The following is an 18774-nucleotide window of genomic DNA, read 5'->3' on the forward strand; positions in this document are numbered from 1 at the left end:
AGAAGTCTATGGGGCCGGGTAATACACGGCCATCACCGGGATGTGTCCCGAGTGATGGCCGGGTTTTCCGGCACTTGCGCTCTATCTCCTCCTCCTCACAGCGCAGAGTGCATGTGAGGAGGAGGAGTTGATGCCATTCGGACGAATGGCTACGCTGTACACTGTGTGGCAGGGCCGGGGTGTACAGCAGGTGGAAGGGAGCGCTGCGCTGGCTCCCTTCCCCTGCTTGTTTTAAAAGCGCCCCGGCCCGCCGACACCTTCGATGGCGCCGCTAGCAGCTGCTGCTGCGGCGGCTGCTACCACTGTAGCGACGCCACTATAGCAGAGCGGGGAGGTATCTCCCCGCTCTGCTATGTGCTAGCCGCACTTTAGCTCCTTGAAGGAGCGGAATCCCCGTGTTTTCGGGGATTCCGCTCCTGGACAGAGCGCTTGATGTCTCTGTCCATATCTGGGCAGTGACATCAGGGGAAACTCCTGAAGCGGAATCCCCGAACACATAGGGATTCCCCTTCAGGAGTTGCCGCTGATGTCACTGTCCAGATCTGCCCGGCCCGGAACGGATGCAAAACTTTATGCAAACCGGCCGGGCAAAATGGCCGATTTTACCGGCCGATACTCGGGCTTGGGCGGGACCCGGTCGTGTGAATCCCGCCTTATTGGCCCCAATATGTGAACAATATGGGATATATCAAGAGAAAAGACACCAGACCAGAAGGGGAAAGTTCACCTTTGATATAACAAAAGCTTTATTAGTAAACAAAAACATCTCATATTCTGCACCCCCTACCCTGCTACCATCCCCAATCCGAGCTTCCATTTTATATTTGTACAACATAGTGCTGAGATCAGACAGTATTCCATAAAACATGCATATACAAGATTATGATACAATGGCCTGCCTCCGAAGGGACAGAGGGGAAGCAGGCAACAGAAGGAAACAATACGATCTGGAGGGCTCCCTGTGTGTGCTACTCTGTGGTTTTCCCAGAAGAAACTGATTTTCCTTTGAATTATGCTGATGTGTATTAAATAAACACCCCGTGGCACCCACAAACTTTAGAAGGAACAGTGAGGTGGTTGTGTAGTGACACCACAAATCACTTAGGTTCAATGACAGATCCCAAGTATAGTGTCGCAAACTGGAATATATGTCTCTGCAGGCACTAGTCTAATCTGCAGGGGTAACAACTACCGAAAACAGAGGTAAAAAATTAAAGGGTCTCTATTATGTTTTGACTGGAGAGTGGCATTGGCATTAGGGCAAATTCACATGTACCGGTCATATGTTGCATTATAGCAAGCAGGGTTTTAAAAAAATTCAGAGGTTGAGAACCACAAGATTATTAGGGCATGCTGAGCCCTTTTGTTATTGCCACACATGTTGCCTTTTTTTTCCCCATTGACATAAAATCACGGCGTAAAAAAAAACCATGTTGCTGCAATTGTGGTATTCCTTAGAAGCAAATCAAATATAGGAATGTTTGCTAGAACTTCGTTATCAAAAAAAAAAAATAGGCAAAACTACAACCAAACTGCATCAATGTAAAAGAACTCCTATTACCGGTACATGTGAACAGAGCCATATTCGGACATTCACTTCAACTGAAAGTAGAAGTAATATACAAAGCATCGATCCATAGAGAAGTCGACACTGTACACTGGCCGTGCTTTCCTCTCACAGAGAAGTGTGTGACAGATTCTGAAGAGCGTGTCTCCATTACTTATTAACCAGCTGACATGAGGCACTTCACAAGACCCCATTCAATATTCTAAATATGGCCCCATGTAGAAAAAAACCATAATAAATTGAAACACGATACACTGAGAATGCAATAAAAGTAATCTACTTTACATCTCGCTTTCTACTTTGCGGAATCTTATTGGATAGACATATTTGCTGAACAAAGTGCTAGTAATAGTAACTGTTGACATGTAGGTGACGTCAGCCATTTCTAGTTTACATTTACAAAACGGATGTCTCTAATAAATGTGGATGACCAGGATGATATACATACACATGTATTAAATATACTGTACATATTTAATATTGGTATTTGGCACATCTTGTTTTTCTTCACCCCTTTCACCCACATATTTTCAAATGTGTTGTACATGTAGATAAAAAGTGGCGCAAATCTTTTATTACAAATCTCATGATGCTTGCACCACTTTTTGATGCACATTATACCACAGTTCTGCTTGATAAAAATGCCATTTTGTCTCTTGTATCTTATTTATTTTATTACCGATGCAACATAATGTGTCGTGATACTATTCACAAATGTGTCGCAACTCCAAATGAAGAAAATTATGCAGATCAGCCCTAGTCTGTCACCTTTATTTTGTAGGTAAGAAAATTAAAATACGTTGATATATATATGTCGATATATAACTAGTTTTTAGCCACGGTCTTGCTCTACGATTATCATGGCTATTGGTATTTCAGGTAAAATATGGAGTAATACATTAGTAAATATGGGGCAGGAACGTCCACTATGTTTTCTGATGTGTTTACTTCATGCATGATATATGACCCCTGTTGTATCAACAGATTATACTGTCATTTTTCTAGTCCCTTTTACTAAAACGAAATCTTAAAACCTCATGAATTTTTTATGGGTTTAATGGAAAATTACGTTTCTTCATTCTTGACCAAGTGGAGGTTATAATCTATAATCCCAACTAAGAGCAAACTCACTACGGTATGAGATGCCTATTAATTTACCAGCATATATTATAGGGACACGGAGAATATACAAACTCTATGCGGAAGATGTCCTCATCAGAGTTGAATCCATGGTCCATCCAAAGCAACAATGGTAATTATTATGCCACCCACTCTGGGATTACATCCGAGGTGCGTCTCAAAAGTAATAAGAATTATTTTTACGCTCCCCACGAGAGCTGCATGAGGAAGGTGGGGATGGAGGTTGTTGTGGGGGTATCTCAAGTATGCGGTCTGACCATCCTCAGTTGAGCCTGAGCCTTTTGAAGCGTCGGTACGTTACAAAAGTGCATGCTTGTCATGGACGAAAATGCAGAAGAGCATCGAGCAGCATTACGCAATAAAATTTTGCGTGAAACTTGGAAAAACAGCTTCAGAAACATTAGTGAAGACAGCGCAAGGGAAGCTGCTTTGTCGTCAGCCCAAGTTTTCAGATGGAACAAGAGCTTCAAGGATGGAAGGGAAGCTGTTGAGGATGAACAGCGCTCAGGGCGGCCTTCAACGTCAAGAACCAATGAAAATGTAGCCGTTATCAAGGCTGATCTGGATCGGGACCGACGTTTTGCAAGTGCACCCTGACATTGCCAAAACGTGGATCCTCCCCCATAACAATGCGCTGAGTCACACATCATTGGCTGTGAGGGAGTTTTTGGGACAAAAACATCCCTATCCTTTATTACCTACCCTATAGCCCTGACTTGGCACCGTGTGACTTTATTTTGTACCCCAAAATTAAAACTCACCTGAAAGGACACCTTTTTGGTACTGTTGAAAACGTCCAGTCAGCTGCGAAGAGGGCTCTGAACAACCTCTCACATAAAAACTTCCAGCACTGCTAAGAAGAATGGCAGTGTTCGCTGGAATCATTGTGTTCAGTCCAAAGGGACTTACTTTGAAGGCGATCGAGCCTAATTGTATGTTTTTTTAATAAAAGGATTTTTTTGGAAATCATTTTCATTACTTTTGGGACGTACCTTATATATGTAAATAACTACAATTGAAATTGAAGCGAATGGTTGAGCAATGACTGACTGGCATTGTAGGTACATATGGAGCAGACCTTATAACCCAGAACACACCAACAAGCCTCCTCCAATGCATGCTAAGACAGTCGTTCATACCATACCTAATCCCATCTCAACCCCACCAAGATCAGCCATAGTGATTAAGTTGTATTAAGCTGCGCAAACATTAGAAATAGCTGTTGAGCAGCTATTCCTCTCGACTCCCCCCTTGGCTGAGTGTACATGTGTTTTGAATAGAGACAAGGGAAAAATGCTGCTGTCGGACTCCTCTGACATCGGCTTTTCTCATGTGGGGGCGAAGGATTGGTTCAAATCCAAATGTCCAAACTTTCTTTCTCCTGACATTTACTGTCAGGGGAGGTTCGGGATATCCCCATACACATCCCATAGTCAGACTGCTCCGCTGAAATAGGCGGGTTCAGCCGGATTTTGCTCTAATGTGTATGGGCACTCTTACAGAAAAGAGGACCTTGAAAAATCCTTCTTTAAAGGGGTTTTCCAATCCTAAGAAATGGATGGCCTATCCCCAGTATGGGCCATCAATATCTCATTAGTTGGGGTACGACTCCCATCTCCCCCACCGATCAGCTGCTTCCTCTTCATTCCCTTTACTACTCGCCCTGTGAATCGCCGACACACCTGCAGCGGTGGTTCACAGTATTACAGCCTTCTCCCATTGAAGTGAATGGGAGAAGGCTGTAATACTGTGAAACGCCGCTACAAGTGTGCTGGCGATTCACAGTGCGAGCAGTAAAGGGAATGAAGGAAAAACAGCAGCCACTTCAAAACAGCTGATCGGCGGGGTTGCCGGGAGTTGGACCTTGACCAATGAGATATTGATGGTTTATCCTGAGGATAGGCAATCAATTTCTTAGGACTGGAAACCCCCTTTAAAGTGTATCAGTGGCAGACACTCCCGTTATCCTTTCATAGCTTATATATATTTTTGAATTGAACATACTTGTAGATGGGGCAATAAAATAAATCTACAAAATGTCATTGTATTCATATATACATGTACATGCAATTTCCTATCAACAAACATCTGACAGTCTCAAAGAATAAATTCTTAAAGTGTTTACTGGTAAATGGGTGTCAGGGTTATAAGGCTGCGTTCACATCAGTGTTCCCCTTACGTTGAGGGGTTCCGGCGGAGGATTCGGTCGGGTTAACCCCTCAATGGAAAGGCAAACGGAAACCTTAGCTTCTGTTTGCATCACCATTGATCTCATTGGTGATGGAAACCTTCCGTTTATCACCGTTGTGACAGGGTTCTGTTGTTTTTGCGCAGGCATCGAAACCTCCGACAGAACCCCCTCAACGGACGGGCAACGCTGATGTGAACAGGCCCTAAGAGAATGAAATGGGTGAATGAAAATCAGTGGGATTTTACCTGGTCTCCTTCAGTAATTTGGCTACAAATGAGATTACAAAGTAATCTGGGACATTAATAGATATTCATTGATCATTCATAATCTCATATACGGACAGCAGCCTCGCTTGACCTGCCGACTTGTATGTTTATAGAGAAATATACAAAGCAGTTCAGATTGCATATCTTCTACTATTTGGTATAATGCTGTTTAAAATATGGCTTAGGGTGAAGACCTGTGATAGGGTTTCAGCTCTGTGTTCATAAGGAGAGATGTTCGTCATGACAGATGTGACATTATTGCAATTATAGAATAGAATGACGATGGCTTGTATGGAAGAGAAGCAACAATCAATCTAACACTTTTTTTTGTGCTGTCGACATATACTCCTGACTTCTTTAAAAGCCCAAACCACCTAGTCTCTCTTAATTTGCTGATAACCTATAATATGTGTGGAAAAATCAATAAGGGAAAAAGGAATGAGTTCGATTAAGTGCTCCATCTATTCAAACGCGGGGGTAACATCATATCTCCCCACTAAAATGTATACTTAGTTACTGTACATACAGTAAGAATAAATTACTTCTTTTCTTTGGCTACTCTTTCTTTGGCTGCTATTACTATAGATTTTATATGTGAGATGCATCAACTGGACTTCCCAAGTTGCCCTCATAGACTAATAATAATAATCCCGTCCACTTGAATGGTAAATGTTCTACCATACAGATTTGCCATACAGATGAAATGAGGTCTACACTAGATTCTCATTCCCGGTTTCTTTGGGTTTGATGATTATATTATTTAGCAGTTTTTATTTCAAAGTTGTATACGGTTAGGACGAAATATAAGGATTAGCAGGGTTGGCATTTAAGTTAAGTACATTGGTAACAAGCTAAATAACAACATTCATACAAAACTTTTGGTCATATCGCGGGGTCAATAATCAACCAGATTTCTAAATTACAATAGTTTAGTAAAATTACATGGACAATGTACAATAGCCACTACAGATTAAATGCGGTGTATGCGATCCAGATGTCTGGAAGATGGCACAGGAATAACCCTTGTGAAATTTTATTTCCATAGTGTCAAAAAGAAATTCAACAGACAGTGAACAAACCAGGCTATAAGTAGTGGGAGTCATTGGGGGGGTGAATGGTTCCATACAGTATATTATTCTATCTATAGAAAGGGGTCGTTCACCATATGACGGCAGCTTTGGGTATAACTTCCTTATATAAATAAAGCTACTGGATGTGTGTGGACCATCTCATCTAAGGCTCTATCCAGACCAGTGGTTTTCATATAATTTACCCAATGCTCAAACCTAAAATCTAACGGTCACACAAATGATTGATGTAAATAAGTATGTATTTCTATGCACAAATACTGCAGCTGTAAATCAACAAAAAAGTACTGTAGTTGTCATAGGGCATAATTGTAGTGAACTGGACGAAAACCTATATCTGGATATAACCTATGTATTAATCCAAAATGTGTATGTGCTTATAATTTATAGTGTAAAGAGTAAAAAGTACATGAATATTGCACATCTACTTAGGATTGTTGATGAACTGCATACTCCTTAAAAACTTTGTGGACACTGGTAGGTGTATAGAATGTACAAGTGGAAAATAATCTCAATGAAGCCTACAAAAAACACCTCTTCCACAGAGAGCAAGGTACACACCTAGATAGTTTCAGGCATGGCATTTTCACCAATATTAGTGACTTCCCATCAAGATGCCCAACAGTTACTCGGCGTGAGGTTTTAATATTCTGCCAGTTTCGTGATTGTCAAGTTGTCAGTAGAGAGCTTCATATCCAAAGATCGCTCTCTGCTGAATTTGGTGATGGATGAAATAGTTACAAATTTTCTCAAGTGTCTTGAGAAACACATTTGTTCATTTATTGAAACCCATTGTCACAGAGTGCCATAAATTGGTATTCCACATGTTTCCTTCAGTCTCTCATGTTAGGATTAGAAGTCTTCTTATGCATCAGCACATAGTGAACTGAATACCACCCAAACATTTCTGGGACTTCATTGGCCTTTTTTTTTCTCGTAAGAACGTCATCATATAAACAAAGTTCCTTATAGAGCTGACATCATGTAGATGGTGTTGGGTATGTAAAAGGCAAAAATAAGGTGAGTTCCCTTCTCACATGCTTTCAAGGACAAGAGTACTAGGCTTCTCTTTACTCCTCTGAGGCCACAGATCCATCCAGACAATATAAGAAACTACTTTGACACTGTACAATAGGACAAAATTCACAGTTCGTCCTCATCCAACTTTGCTAGCCGAGGAGCAGGTATACTCACTTCATCTGTGGTTGAGGCGTAGCCAGGGAGCTCCCGGGACAACGTGCTTAGCTTCTGAACGAAACAGATATACGATAAGGGTCAAAACAAATACTCATTGCGTACAGTTATAATGTAAAGACAGTAGTCCTAGCATAACACAATCGGGACTCATGCACACGACCGTTGCTGCTGGTCGGGCCGCAAACTACGGATCCTAGTGTCTGTATTTGAGTCCGTAATGCCTATGAGTTGCTTCTGCAACTGTTTGGTATGTCTGTATATTTCTGCGTTGTTTCCATGTCTCATCCGTATTTTGCGGTCCGCATCCATAGGAAGGTCACGTGATCGGATTTACCAGGCATTTTTGTGTGCTGTCTTATTTTTGCTGACCCACAGACTTGAATGGTGGCACGGGTCCGCAAAAATGGACAGGGATAGGACATGTTCTATAATTTGCAGAACGGAACAACGGATCTGCTTAAAACACGGTCGTGTGCATAAGCGCTTAATTCGAACACTCCATTATGTGTTAGGTCTAGTGCAAAGCATGAGGGGGCAGAGCATAATACAGGGATGTAAAACACCTTACACTCGAATATTATTTTCAGTTCTGATTCATTTTGCAGATGCAGAACATAAGTATGCAGCCTATTAATTTATAAGGAGCTAAGTGACTACACAAGACTACACTGTCTCTTGGTATATGGACTAAGGTCTCATACACTTGGCAGTACTGTGTGGATGAAGATATACGGCAGTTCATTGTGCAGACCCGTAGTGCACCTCGTGTTTCACCATTTGGTGCTTCCGTAAGGTACAGTTTTCTAACTTGAAATAATGCTTCTAGGGTAGAATAGCCCCGTAATATAGCATGCAATAAAACATGATCCGATTCCTTTTCCTTTTTCCGCCTGCCTTAGACCTAAGACTAATTCCCAACTTATCAGCAGTCGCAAATACAGATCAGAACGCATAAGAGACAATATAATGTATACGATGCCTCATCAGTAATGTAATTCAGTATCCGTGTTTGATGATGATCATGTTCATGATACAAAGCTTCAAGCACAAAGTTACCACAAATAGTTTACAAATAGTTATGGGAAAAAATAAGAAAGACTCTACTTTTATAATAATTAAATGAAAAAATGAGTCATTCATTACCGTAAAACCTGCAGACTAAAAGTGCCCATGGGCATAAAATGATTGTTTGGCCAATTTTGGCAGGGCTGGAACAACTCTGTCCAGATCTGTAAATGCTGTCAGACACCCTAGGTATGTAATTGTTGGGGATTTTATTAGTATCTGCAAAACTCCTGCACGGTAGAAACACCCTTAACAATAAAACTATTATTCTCCAAATACTGCATTTATTTCATTACATTAAATCAAACAAACAATCTTCACAGTCAATTTTATTTTATTACTGCTTACCCGACTGGTAGGGTCACTTTGTGGGGTTCCATTGGACACAGTAGAAGTGGAGGGCTCTGGATAATGATTTAAATCAATACTTATGTGTGCTGGGGTAAGAACTGCTGGGGGGAGGGCGTCTGAGTGTGAACCCTTCCGAAAAGCATGAACCTGTGATAGTATAACAAATTTACGGAATTTATATCAATATTGTTTTTATTTTTTCATTGAAAACTAAAAAAAATAAGTCTCATTTGAGGGAATATCAATAACAATTCTTACCCAATAATACTAAAAAAATCCGTAAAGGCTTACCTTGTTTCCAAATCGACTATCGCGAGGATTGTTGGGCAAGTAAAGGGATGGCAAGGAAGAGTTGTATGACTTGAGATTGGGCACTTTATTTCTATCCATAGAAGCAGAAGAATGAGGTCTGAGACCCCCACGACTTGTATCCATCATGCTGCTGTTACTGGATCGGCCAAGACTATTGGACTTGCTCTCTCGTCGTTGGTACTCGATAGGTGACTGAAGTGCTGGAAATAGAGATACCATGCTAATCAATGTAATGTGAGGAACTGATTTTCCTGCAATATTACTTATTATACCTCGATTATTTTGCCTCTGGGACTTGATGTTTTACTGTCTAAGGGTATGTTCACACGGCAGCGTCCGTAACGGCTGAAATTACGGGGCTGTTTTCAGGAGAAAACAGCTCCGTAATTTCAACCGTAATGGCATGTTGAGGCGCTTTTTCGCTGCGTCAATTACGGACGTAAATGGAGCTGTTTTTCCATCGAGTCAATGGAAAACAGCTCCATTTACGTCTGAAGAAGTGACAGGCACTTCTTTGACGCGGGCGTCTATTTACGCGCCGTCTTTTGACAGCGACGCGTAAATATACGCATCGTGGGAACAGACCAACGTAAAACCCATTGCTTTCAATGGGCAGATGTTTGCCGACGCTATCGAGCCGCATTTTCGGACGTAAATCCAGGCGGAAAACGGCCAAATTACGTCCGTAAATAAGCCGTGTGAACATACCCTTATAGTTAATTCTGTTTTCTGTAGTTATTAGGTTATAAATAGGTGAGGACAAAATTTATTTGGTACAGGTCATTTCAAGACAATCGAGTGTAAATTTAAAGGACTGTCTCATCATTTGGACCATCCATTTAATTTGTGAGTGAATTAATCGGCTGAGCTTCCGAAACTCCAGGCAGACAGCTGATTTTACCAGGCAGTAGTCAACAGAGCCAGAGCCACTTCTTGTAGGGACCCCCTCTATGACCACCTTAGAGGGCATATGGGCAGGGTTTGTCCTGATAGTCCTGTAATGGCCTTATGTATCAAAACCTTCTAGCAGAAAAAATGAGTCCTTGATGCTCGAAGCAACCAGAGATCAGGTTGAATTTTTCCTGTGCAGTTTATGAGGGAAGTTAACCCGACTAGTTCCAAAGAGTAACAAGGCTACTCGCACTCTTAGACAGTTCTGGTACACGAGGCCCATTGTACCTCTGCATCCGGTAAAAAGCAAAGCATTTATTTCTCAATTGCAACGAAAGCACTACATTAAAACATTGAGATTATTAAAATACTTATTTGATATATAAAACGTTTAACTACCAAATTATATCTACTTATTATTATATTTACTTGATGGGTCAGAATTGTAACAACAAATTGGCAGCATGAGTTCCTAGAAAATAACTATTACCATATACAACTGAAAACGGAATATTCAATATTTTTGCAACCAGGGTCCCTTTTTACCAATGATAAATGGCTATGTCCATCTGATGAATAGAACTACTGACTTGATTTGGTTTTCCATTCACTACAATTGAATTCCCGTGTGCAGGGAGTAGTCCTTTTGATTTATTTATATTTTCGTTAGATCATTCACGGACCTCTAGAGGTTTCTTTTGCATGGAACCCTATGAGAAACATATGCAACTGTATGATAAAGTGGCATAAGACATGACTTTATGTTCCACGCATACGCAGGGAGATTTCCCTGACGTATGCACAATGTGAACAGAGCCTAAATCAGTCAGGACCCATAGGAATAATTTTATCAACCATTGAAATGTTGTCCAGGATTAGAAAAAAAAAAGAGTCTGCTTCTTTTTATTAATTGGTCTGAGTTTTAGTACCAGACATCATGGACAAGCGTAGCGATTTTTCTGGAAGTAAAGCAGATCTTTTTTTTCTTTCCTCCGGACAAGTAGATACATGTGTCTGCTATAACTAGGTAGACATGACAGAAATAGTATGACATCCATAGTTAATGGCAGTTACTCACCATTAAGAAAGTTACGCTGGCTCTCCAGTATCTGCCCAATGTCTCGAACCCAGGCCATTCTAATGTCAGCAGAAGAGGCTTGCAATATATAATGCACCAAACTACGATCTGTACCTCGTGATGTCAGTACAAATTTACAGAGGTCATTATCCACAGATTCTTCAATTCCTAGACAGCTGATCTAAAACACATTAGAAAAATATATGGTATTAAAAATCTGTTCACCAAGCCTGTCAAAATTCTGTCACACAAGCTAAAAATCTATTAATGATTATGAATAGAACTTGTATTATTCTCTCCTCAGTGGCAGGTTGTAATGAACTGAACATAAGGGGTACTTGTATATGAATTTGTATATAAGCCTACTTGCCAAAGCCATATCATTCAAGTGCTGCCCTTACATGCAAAAATGTAAGAAAATGGGAAAGAATTGGTTGTGATGTGGCGTGTTCAACTTATACAAAAAGATTACAAATGACCATACAACTAAACATTGAATGCATGAGGAGTTTGATGTAAAATTCTGCACTCTGCAGTGGCAAGTGACTTGCTATACTTTGATTTAGTAAATGGGTATGCTTAAAAAATCCATGGGCAAAATACACCAATCCGTAACCTACGCACAGAAAGGGAACTCTTCTGAAGTGCAACTTTGTAAAGTAATGCAACTTCTAACAACATGAACATTAGATTCACATCATATAAATTATTTATCTGCTTTAATGATGAATTTGGACTTTTATCAAAGCACTTTACACATTTCACAGAACACAATACACTGGAGTGCGCCACATCTGACTTGGTCAATACAAATTGCAGCTTTCCCTTTCCACACCAGTAAATATTGCTGCCACTTTACTATGGAGAACGCAGCCACAATCAATATAATGTAGGAAAAAAGCAGGAACAATGTGCATTGTGATAAAATGTATGCTCAAACTTCTGACCCAAAGAGTGCTATTGTAGATGAAGAGAAAACAAAATGCCTGAGAACTGACCAAAACCAATCCAGAGTCCAGCTAGTGGGTGAATTGTGGGTGAATTATGGGTGACCTGAGTGTCCTTTAAAGCGAAAATCTAGTCACAAATTATCTTGACATGTCATAGATACTTTCAGAAGATTGAATTGGTGGAGTTTGTGAACTTGTACTAGCAATGATTTCAAGAGACTGGGATCCCCTACAAGCCCTTTTATCACCAATCTGAGATTACGGTTACTGGAAATCTCTGACAAAAAATTATAAAGCTGGCCATACATACATGAAATAGCTGTCAGACAAACATTATGTAATGTCCGTGGCTACGGGCTGTCAGCTCCAACCTCCTCCTGACATCCGCAGCCACGAGTCGGCAAGCGCTGGCCCCAGCCTTTCTCTATATCATGTCAGAAGTCAGCCTTATTTCCCCTTTAAATCTCTTTTCAAAACAGGGAGGGGGTAGGCTTGGTAATTAGCACCGGTTAACACTATAGGTGAAACACAATCTGTTGGACGACAGTTATTCCTCCCGATTTCCCCATAAACATGACCTCAGCCCGGCCAAATGTGCATGTTTATGTCAATGGGAAGAGGGGAATAAGCCGCTATAAAAAACCTCTGCTCCCATTATGCTCCCTGCTTCCTACATCCCATGGGAAAAAGGGCATTAAAATCCAACATGCCTGATCCTTCTTTTTTCCACCATCTGCCAACAGGGAGAGTTGGGTGGCCCCCATACACATAATCGTCAACTGTTCCCAACGAAATTGGCAAGTTCAGCCAAGCATTGTCTAATGTGTATGGGCACCGTTAGTTACTGTATGTGATCCACAGAGGATAAAAATAAACACATATTTTAATATAACTGGTATTATTGATAAACTATGAAGCTGCTACTTCGTGATGAGCACTGCGGTCGTGACTTTTTCTACATCAAGGCTGAGCAGCTGCAAGACCATCCATTACTGCCTGATGATCACCTTAATGCTGTTTTTAAAGATGTATCCAGGCAGTGAAAAACCCTTCTTCTTGTCAATGGGTTCACTAAAGATGATAAGCTGCTCAAAGAGGAAGACCCGCCGCTCCTTTCCTCTGGTCAGAAAACTGCTTTCTTGCTCTATTACCAAGAATGTGTCTTGTTGGAGAAGCTTCCCCTGAGCTGTGAGTTTTCCCTAAAATAAAGAGAATAATCACATCGACAGCAGTGAGATAGTTAATATATAAAACAGCGGGTAAATAAAAAAAATCCAGCACGTTAAAAGACCCAAGCAAGCAAAATCCCTTGCATTGTCTGTTTGTATCCGCTATGGTTTAAAGAAGAAAGGGAACACATACCTCAAACCCTTGCAGCCGACCAAGGTTCATCATATCATTGCATCTTTTAGGGACAAAACACATGACTTCCACGGCTTTCTGAAAAATTCAAAGATTGACCAAAGGTACAATTGCAAGAAAGAGTACACATGCTTCATCGAAACTTTTATTGTGTGGATTTGAGTGATGTCATTCAACTACATGCAGCTTAAGGAGAGCGCTTAGTTGTTTGGCCAACTATTCAGTGAAATTTTGACATGTGCAGAATGTTCCCAGGTCCGATGATCAACATATATCTGGAAAAGTGGGATCTGGCAGGCTGTATTTCTGTCGATTTACCTACCAGCCATTCCAACCATCAAAAGATCTTTCATCTGATCATAGAATAATCTGATGTAGACTCATAAAAATGAAGGTTGTTTTGTGATCCTGCAGGTAAGCCAGTTTAGGTGATAGCCACCTAACATATTTGTGCTAGATGTTTATATTTTGTTTAGGAAAGAACAAATGACTGGAATACCACAACCCAAAGCAATTTAAAAGGGGGGGGGGGGGAAGACGGAGCAAAACACAAAAATAAACACTGTAGTACCATTAAATACCACTAGGTGACATGCATTTATACTGTGCTTTTAGAGCATATATAGTGCACATTATATTGTAATATTATACATTAGATTTATTATAATTATGCATAGGCAGCATGAATCTGAACATGAGTCAGAATAAGGGCTCGTCCACATGTAATGGAATTGCTGCGTAATTGCGGACGGAAAATACGCAGCAAAATACAGTAGCAGCAAAGTGGGTGAGATTTAAAAAAAATCTCACCCACACGCTGTGTAAAATTTCCGACCAGAAACTGACCTGCGGTGCGTATTTTGCGTACCGCAGAATGTCAATTCCTGCTGCGGAAAGTGGACTGAATTGCTGCGTTCTTCAGAGGAGATGTCACCATCTCCCAACATTGAAAAAAAACAGCAAAATCTGCACCATTTTCTGGAGTAAAAGAACGCAGGAAATGGTGCGATTTTTCCGCAGCGGAATGTCTGCTAGTTTCTGCGGAATTGCTGCAGCAATTTTGTTACATGTGTACAAGCCCTAAGGCCACAGAAACCCCTATGTTTGCTAAGAGGGTGCTCAAATCTGTTTGAGCTGCTACTTCGCAATAGAGGTCATGGCTGATGAGTATTAAAAATGGATTTCTGCACTTTTGAGATCTTGCTGTGTCACTCAATATACAATAACTACTAGTGCACTGTGAAATTTGTCATTGACTGCAATGTATTTTTTTATTACTATTATTATTTTTAATTTAAAAAAAAAAAAAAAAAAAAGCTTTCAGAGATGTTTAGGAATGCAACATAGAACTACAATTGAGTTTATACCTATGATATGCACATACAAAATGGCAGTCAAGAACTGTAATAGCATCACCCAATGTGCAGGAAACATATTCATCCACATAATATAAAGCAACCCATATCCAGAGTGATGTCATCACCAACCTCCAGTTCTGTTGTGTCTTGTGCGGCTTTGCTGTAATACTTGAGGAAGTCCTAGTTTGGAAACAAATATGCATTTACTTAAAAAAAAGTCCTCATTCACCTTTACTATAGTAAATACATATCAAACTAAATACCAAAAAAAATGATTCTGTTCTCCTATTGAATGTGTCCTGTTGGGTGGCCATATGTCATTTTTAGTCATTAAAGGGTTCTACAAGCTCCTGAAACTAACAATCTTGTAGAAATCTGTCAGAAACATCGGTCCTCCATGTCCAGTTTTCTCAGGAATAGTATGTCAGAGTGGGCTGTTTCTTAGTTCTGCTAGGTCTCAATTTTAGTCAAAGCAGTAATGGAGGTTTCTACTACCTAAGTGTCGCCCTATTTTCCTAAACGTATTGTTCTCATAGACTAAGCTCAAAAGGGGGCAGAAAGATGGGGATAAAATTAATGTCTCCTGGAATATATAGTAGGAAAAATGGAAGCAGGGGCGTAACTATAGGGGGTGCAGAGGAAGCCCCATTGCCACATAAGACACAAATATTATAAATGGTATATGGTAGGTGGCATACAATCTGTACGGATTGAGGCCCAGAAGCTTCAAATTATGCCTCTGTATGGCAGACTGTTTTTTAATATTTTTTTTTTTACCCCTTTGATTACAGTTTGAATGGAACTGCATAAAAAATGAGTAGGGCATCAGAATAAATGTTGTTTTTTTTCTTCATTTTAATACTATGGTATTCTGAGTTAATAAGGGGTCCATCATTTGAGACTTCCATCCATGAGCTGGAGCATCTTTCTCACTATCTCTCTCTAGAGGTCCCAAACCGTTAGTGAATGTTCAATGGGAACTGTGTCATGCTTAATTTCCCGTGTGGTTGTGCCGCTGGAAAACGGACAACCTGTGATCAGGTTATTGTTTTTGGATTCTTCTAACAAAAAGTGATGGTAAAAACGCAGACAACTCTGAAAAGACTGTTACTTAAAAAACGTTTGCCCCTAGGATACTGGTCACTGGAACCACATCTATGTTTTCCTGGTTGTTTGTTTTTTTAGATCAATTGATATGTTTTTGTTTCTTTTTGGTGTTCTTGCCAGAATTTGTTATTCGCGGCCAGACATGTGATGTTAGTGTAGGACACAATCAGTTCTAGGAACATGTCTCAGAACGGTTTCCCTAAAGGGTTATTTCCATCTTATAAGGTTATGGCATATGGCTAGGATATGCCATATCATTATGGGTGTCCACCCTTTCGGACCCTCGCCAATCCTGAGAACAAAGGGCCCAAAGACCCTTCTGCTTTTCCCCCATCACAATAAAGTGAATGTGGCTGTGTTGCTTTTCCCTGCACAGCGGATATACAAGAGCGCTGCTGTGTATGAAAATATGTCCCAATCATTCTGAAGATCAGAGGAGGTCCAGGCAGTCGGTTTATCCCCAATCAGAAAGGGATAGCATATCCTAGCAAAGTACCGCACTTGTAGTGCTTGGAAAATTCCTATCATAGTCACAGGATCCAAACGTTGAAACAGAAAAATGGAAAAAAACTTTCTTCCATTACTTTTACATTTGTGTTGTTCCTTCATTTTGCATACGGGGTCACTGATTTTACGTTGGAGATTCCAGCAGAAAAGAATAGAAATAATTTAAAGTTAACTTACTTATAATAATATTGTCATATTGGAATGTGTAAGCGGTAACTCATTATGACAGGTCCACTTGACTGCATCATTTGATTTGTAATATGAAGTGATTTCCGAGATGTGAAAAATTGGGGAGGGATTAATATGCCTCATACCTTTAGCAGCAGCTGGTACTTCATGATCCTCTGCACGGGTTTGATAAGTAGGTCATTGAGTTGCAGGCGATGTGACAGCTGTTGCCTCAACTCCTGCAGCAGGAAGGGTAGAACCATATTATATAATTGGACATATGTAATATATAACAAAAAAAAAGTTCCTTTGCCTTGCTGTAAAATATTTTTTTAGAACTAAAGCACATTTTTCTGCAATAATTCCATAGAATAAGCATACAGTGGGGTCCTCTTATAATAAATAAGACAAAACATATGGTCCACAAGCTTGTCACAAATGTCACAGGCCTAAGGGCTAATGCATATGACAATGCCCTATTCATGGATCATATATGGCAGCACACCCATTCTCTACAGGTCCATATTACAGACGGTTAGACACCCATGTGTGCTGTAGTATGGTGCCTCTGTGGGCCACTGTAGTCTCCTCTAGAATCCATGGGCAAAAAAAACCTCCATGTAACCCTATTAAACGGGCCAAGAGGATTTTATGGGAGCGGTCTTACCGATCCATACCACACGGATCCATTATATAGTCTTGTTCATGAGGTTTAAAGTTGACCAAGCTATTTGAGTTGTTTTACTTTGAATTATGGCGGTAAACAATGATGGAGATTTATCAAAACTGGCACAAAGGAAAAGTGGGTTCAAGCTCTCCTTTTAGGTTCAAGCTCTCATTTTTCAGAGTTTTTTTTTAAAATGAAATAAGCAATCTGATTGGTACTCCACTTTTCCTTTGCACCAGTTATGATACATCTAACCCTATGCCTTTCTCCCTGCTGCTAAGATCCATTGCTGGTTCCTTTAGTATTGTATAAAAAAAGCAAACCAAGTACCCAGATTATATAGAAATGCAGAAATATACAAAGTAAAGCTAATTTACGAAAGAATAACTTAATTTAGTTAATTCATCCAAAAACCGCCATTGATTAGAACACAGAGATACTCCTACTTACCTCAAAGTAGGTATCAATGTATTCAGACACAATGTGCTCCGACTTGGGCTTGTTCTGGCAATATACCACATACATGTGCAGCCTGCGCTCCTACAGAAATCACAAATACAGTAATATATACATTATCTTACATACGTAGGTAGTAAACATTTGGTGGAATAATGGCACTCACAATTTACAAAATATTGTGTGTATATATATATATATATATATATATATATATATATATATATATATATATACACACAAACACAAACACACACACACACATTACACCTATGTTGTCATGCCAATTTGTTTACTAAATCACTAAAGTTTGCAAATTGTACACGTAAGGGTATGTTCACACACTTACTAAAAAATGTCTGAAAATACGGAGCTGTTTTTTTAGCAACTCGTGTTTTTCGCAGAGTTTTTTACGACCGTTTTTGGAGCTGTTTTTCTATAGAGTCAATGAAAAAGGCTCCAAAAAAGGCTCAAGAAGTGACATGCACTTCTTTTTCGCGTTTTTTTTTTTTTACGTGGCCGTTTTTGCTTCCGAAAAACGGCCGAAAATAAGCCGTGTGAGCATACCCTTACGGTGGACTTTTTGATGTGGCACAGCCATCCAACTGTTGCACTGAAATCAAAGTGCAGTGATAAGTGTAGAATTGTGTGTATGGAATTACACAAAAAACAAAAATTGCCATAGTACAGCTGAAATTTTATTAGGGAAAAGGAGGATTAGCTGCTACTAGACACCTCTGGCAGCAGTTTATCTACCAAAATAACAAAAGAGATCAAATTTTGAAATCCAATATCGCCAATCCTTGTTTCCCGATAGCAGGTAGTAGGGAACTCCAAAACAGAGTTGTATACAGATGGCTGTCCCTGGTTTGGCTCTTAACCGAAGTCATGTTTCAAGGCTCTATATGGAGTGTACGATTTGTATGCGCAAAAAACAGAGCGTATTTCCTGCCTTTCAGGTCCATGTGCCATCAGTGTGCATTGCGTATGGCATCAGTGTGCTTTGCGTGTGCCATCTGTTTTTCACGTCTGTGCAAGCACTTTTTATTTTTT

General features: G+C 40.1%; 1 protein-coding gene across 3 annotated transcripts in view; it reads right to left on the minus strand.

Annotated features, from left to right (window-relative positions):
• Window positions 1-728: 728 nt before the first annotated feature.
• ARHGEF25 (Rho guanine nucleotide exchange factor 25) overlaps window positions 729-18774 on the minus strand; it is a 418106-nt gene continuing 400060 nt past the window's right edge. For 2 of the 3 annotated variants that reach the window (XM_075851969.1, XM_075851971.1), the window contains 9 exons: window positions 17716-17805; window positions 16745-16837; window positions 14946-14996; window positions 13459-13536; window positions 13104-13295; window positions 11147-11327; window positions 9157-9377; window positions 8863-9012; window positions 729-7500 (listed from right to left, as the gene is read on the minus strand). In XM_075851969.1, coding sequence (XP_075708084.1) covers window positions 7396-7500; window positions 8863-9012; window positions 9157-9377; window positions 11147-11327; window positions 13104-13295; window positions 13459-13536; window positions 14946-14996; window positions 16745-16837; window positions 17716-17805 — 1161 coding nt within the window. In that variant the 3' untranslated portion in view covers window positions 729-7395. The remainder of the gene's footprint in view (window positions 7501-8862; window positions 9013-9156; window positions 9378-11146; window positions 11328-13103; window positions 13296-13458; window positions 13537-14945; window positions 14997-16744; window positions 16838-17715; window positions 17806-18774) is intronic. The other variant, XM_075851970.1, reaches the window with a different exon arrangement.

The sequence above is a fragment of the Rhinoderma darwinii genome, chromosome 2, assembly GCF_050947455.1.
Source record: "Rhinoderma darwinii isolate aRhiDar2 chromosome 2, aRhiDar2.hap1, whole genome shotgun sequence".
Classification (NCBI taxonomy): Eukaryota; Metazoa; Chordata; class Amphibia; order Anura; family Rhinodermatidae; genus Rhinoderma; species Rhinoderma darwinii.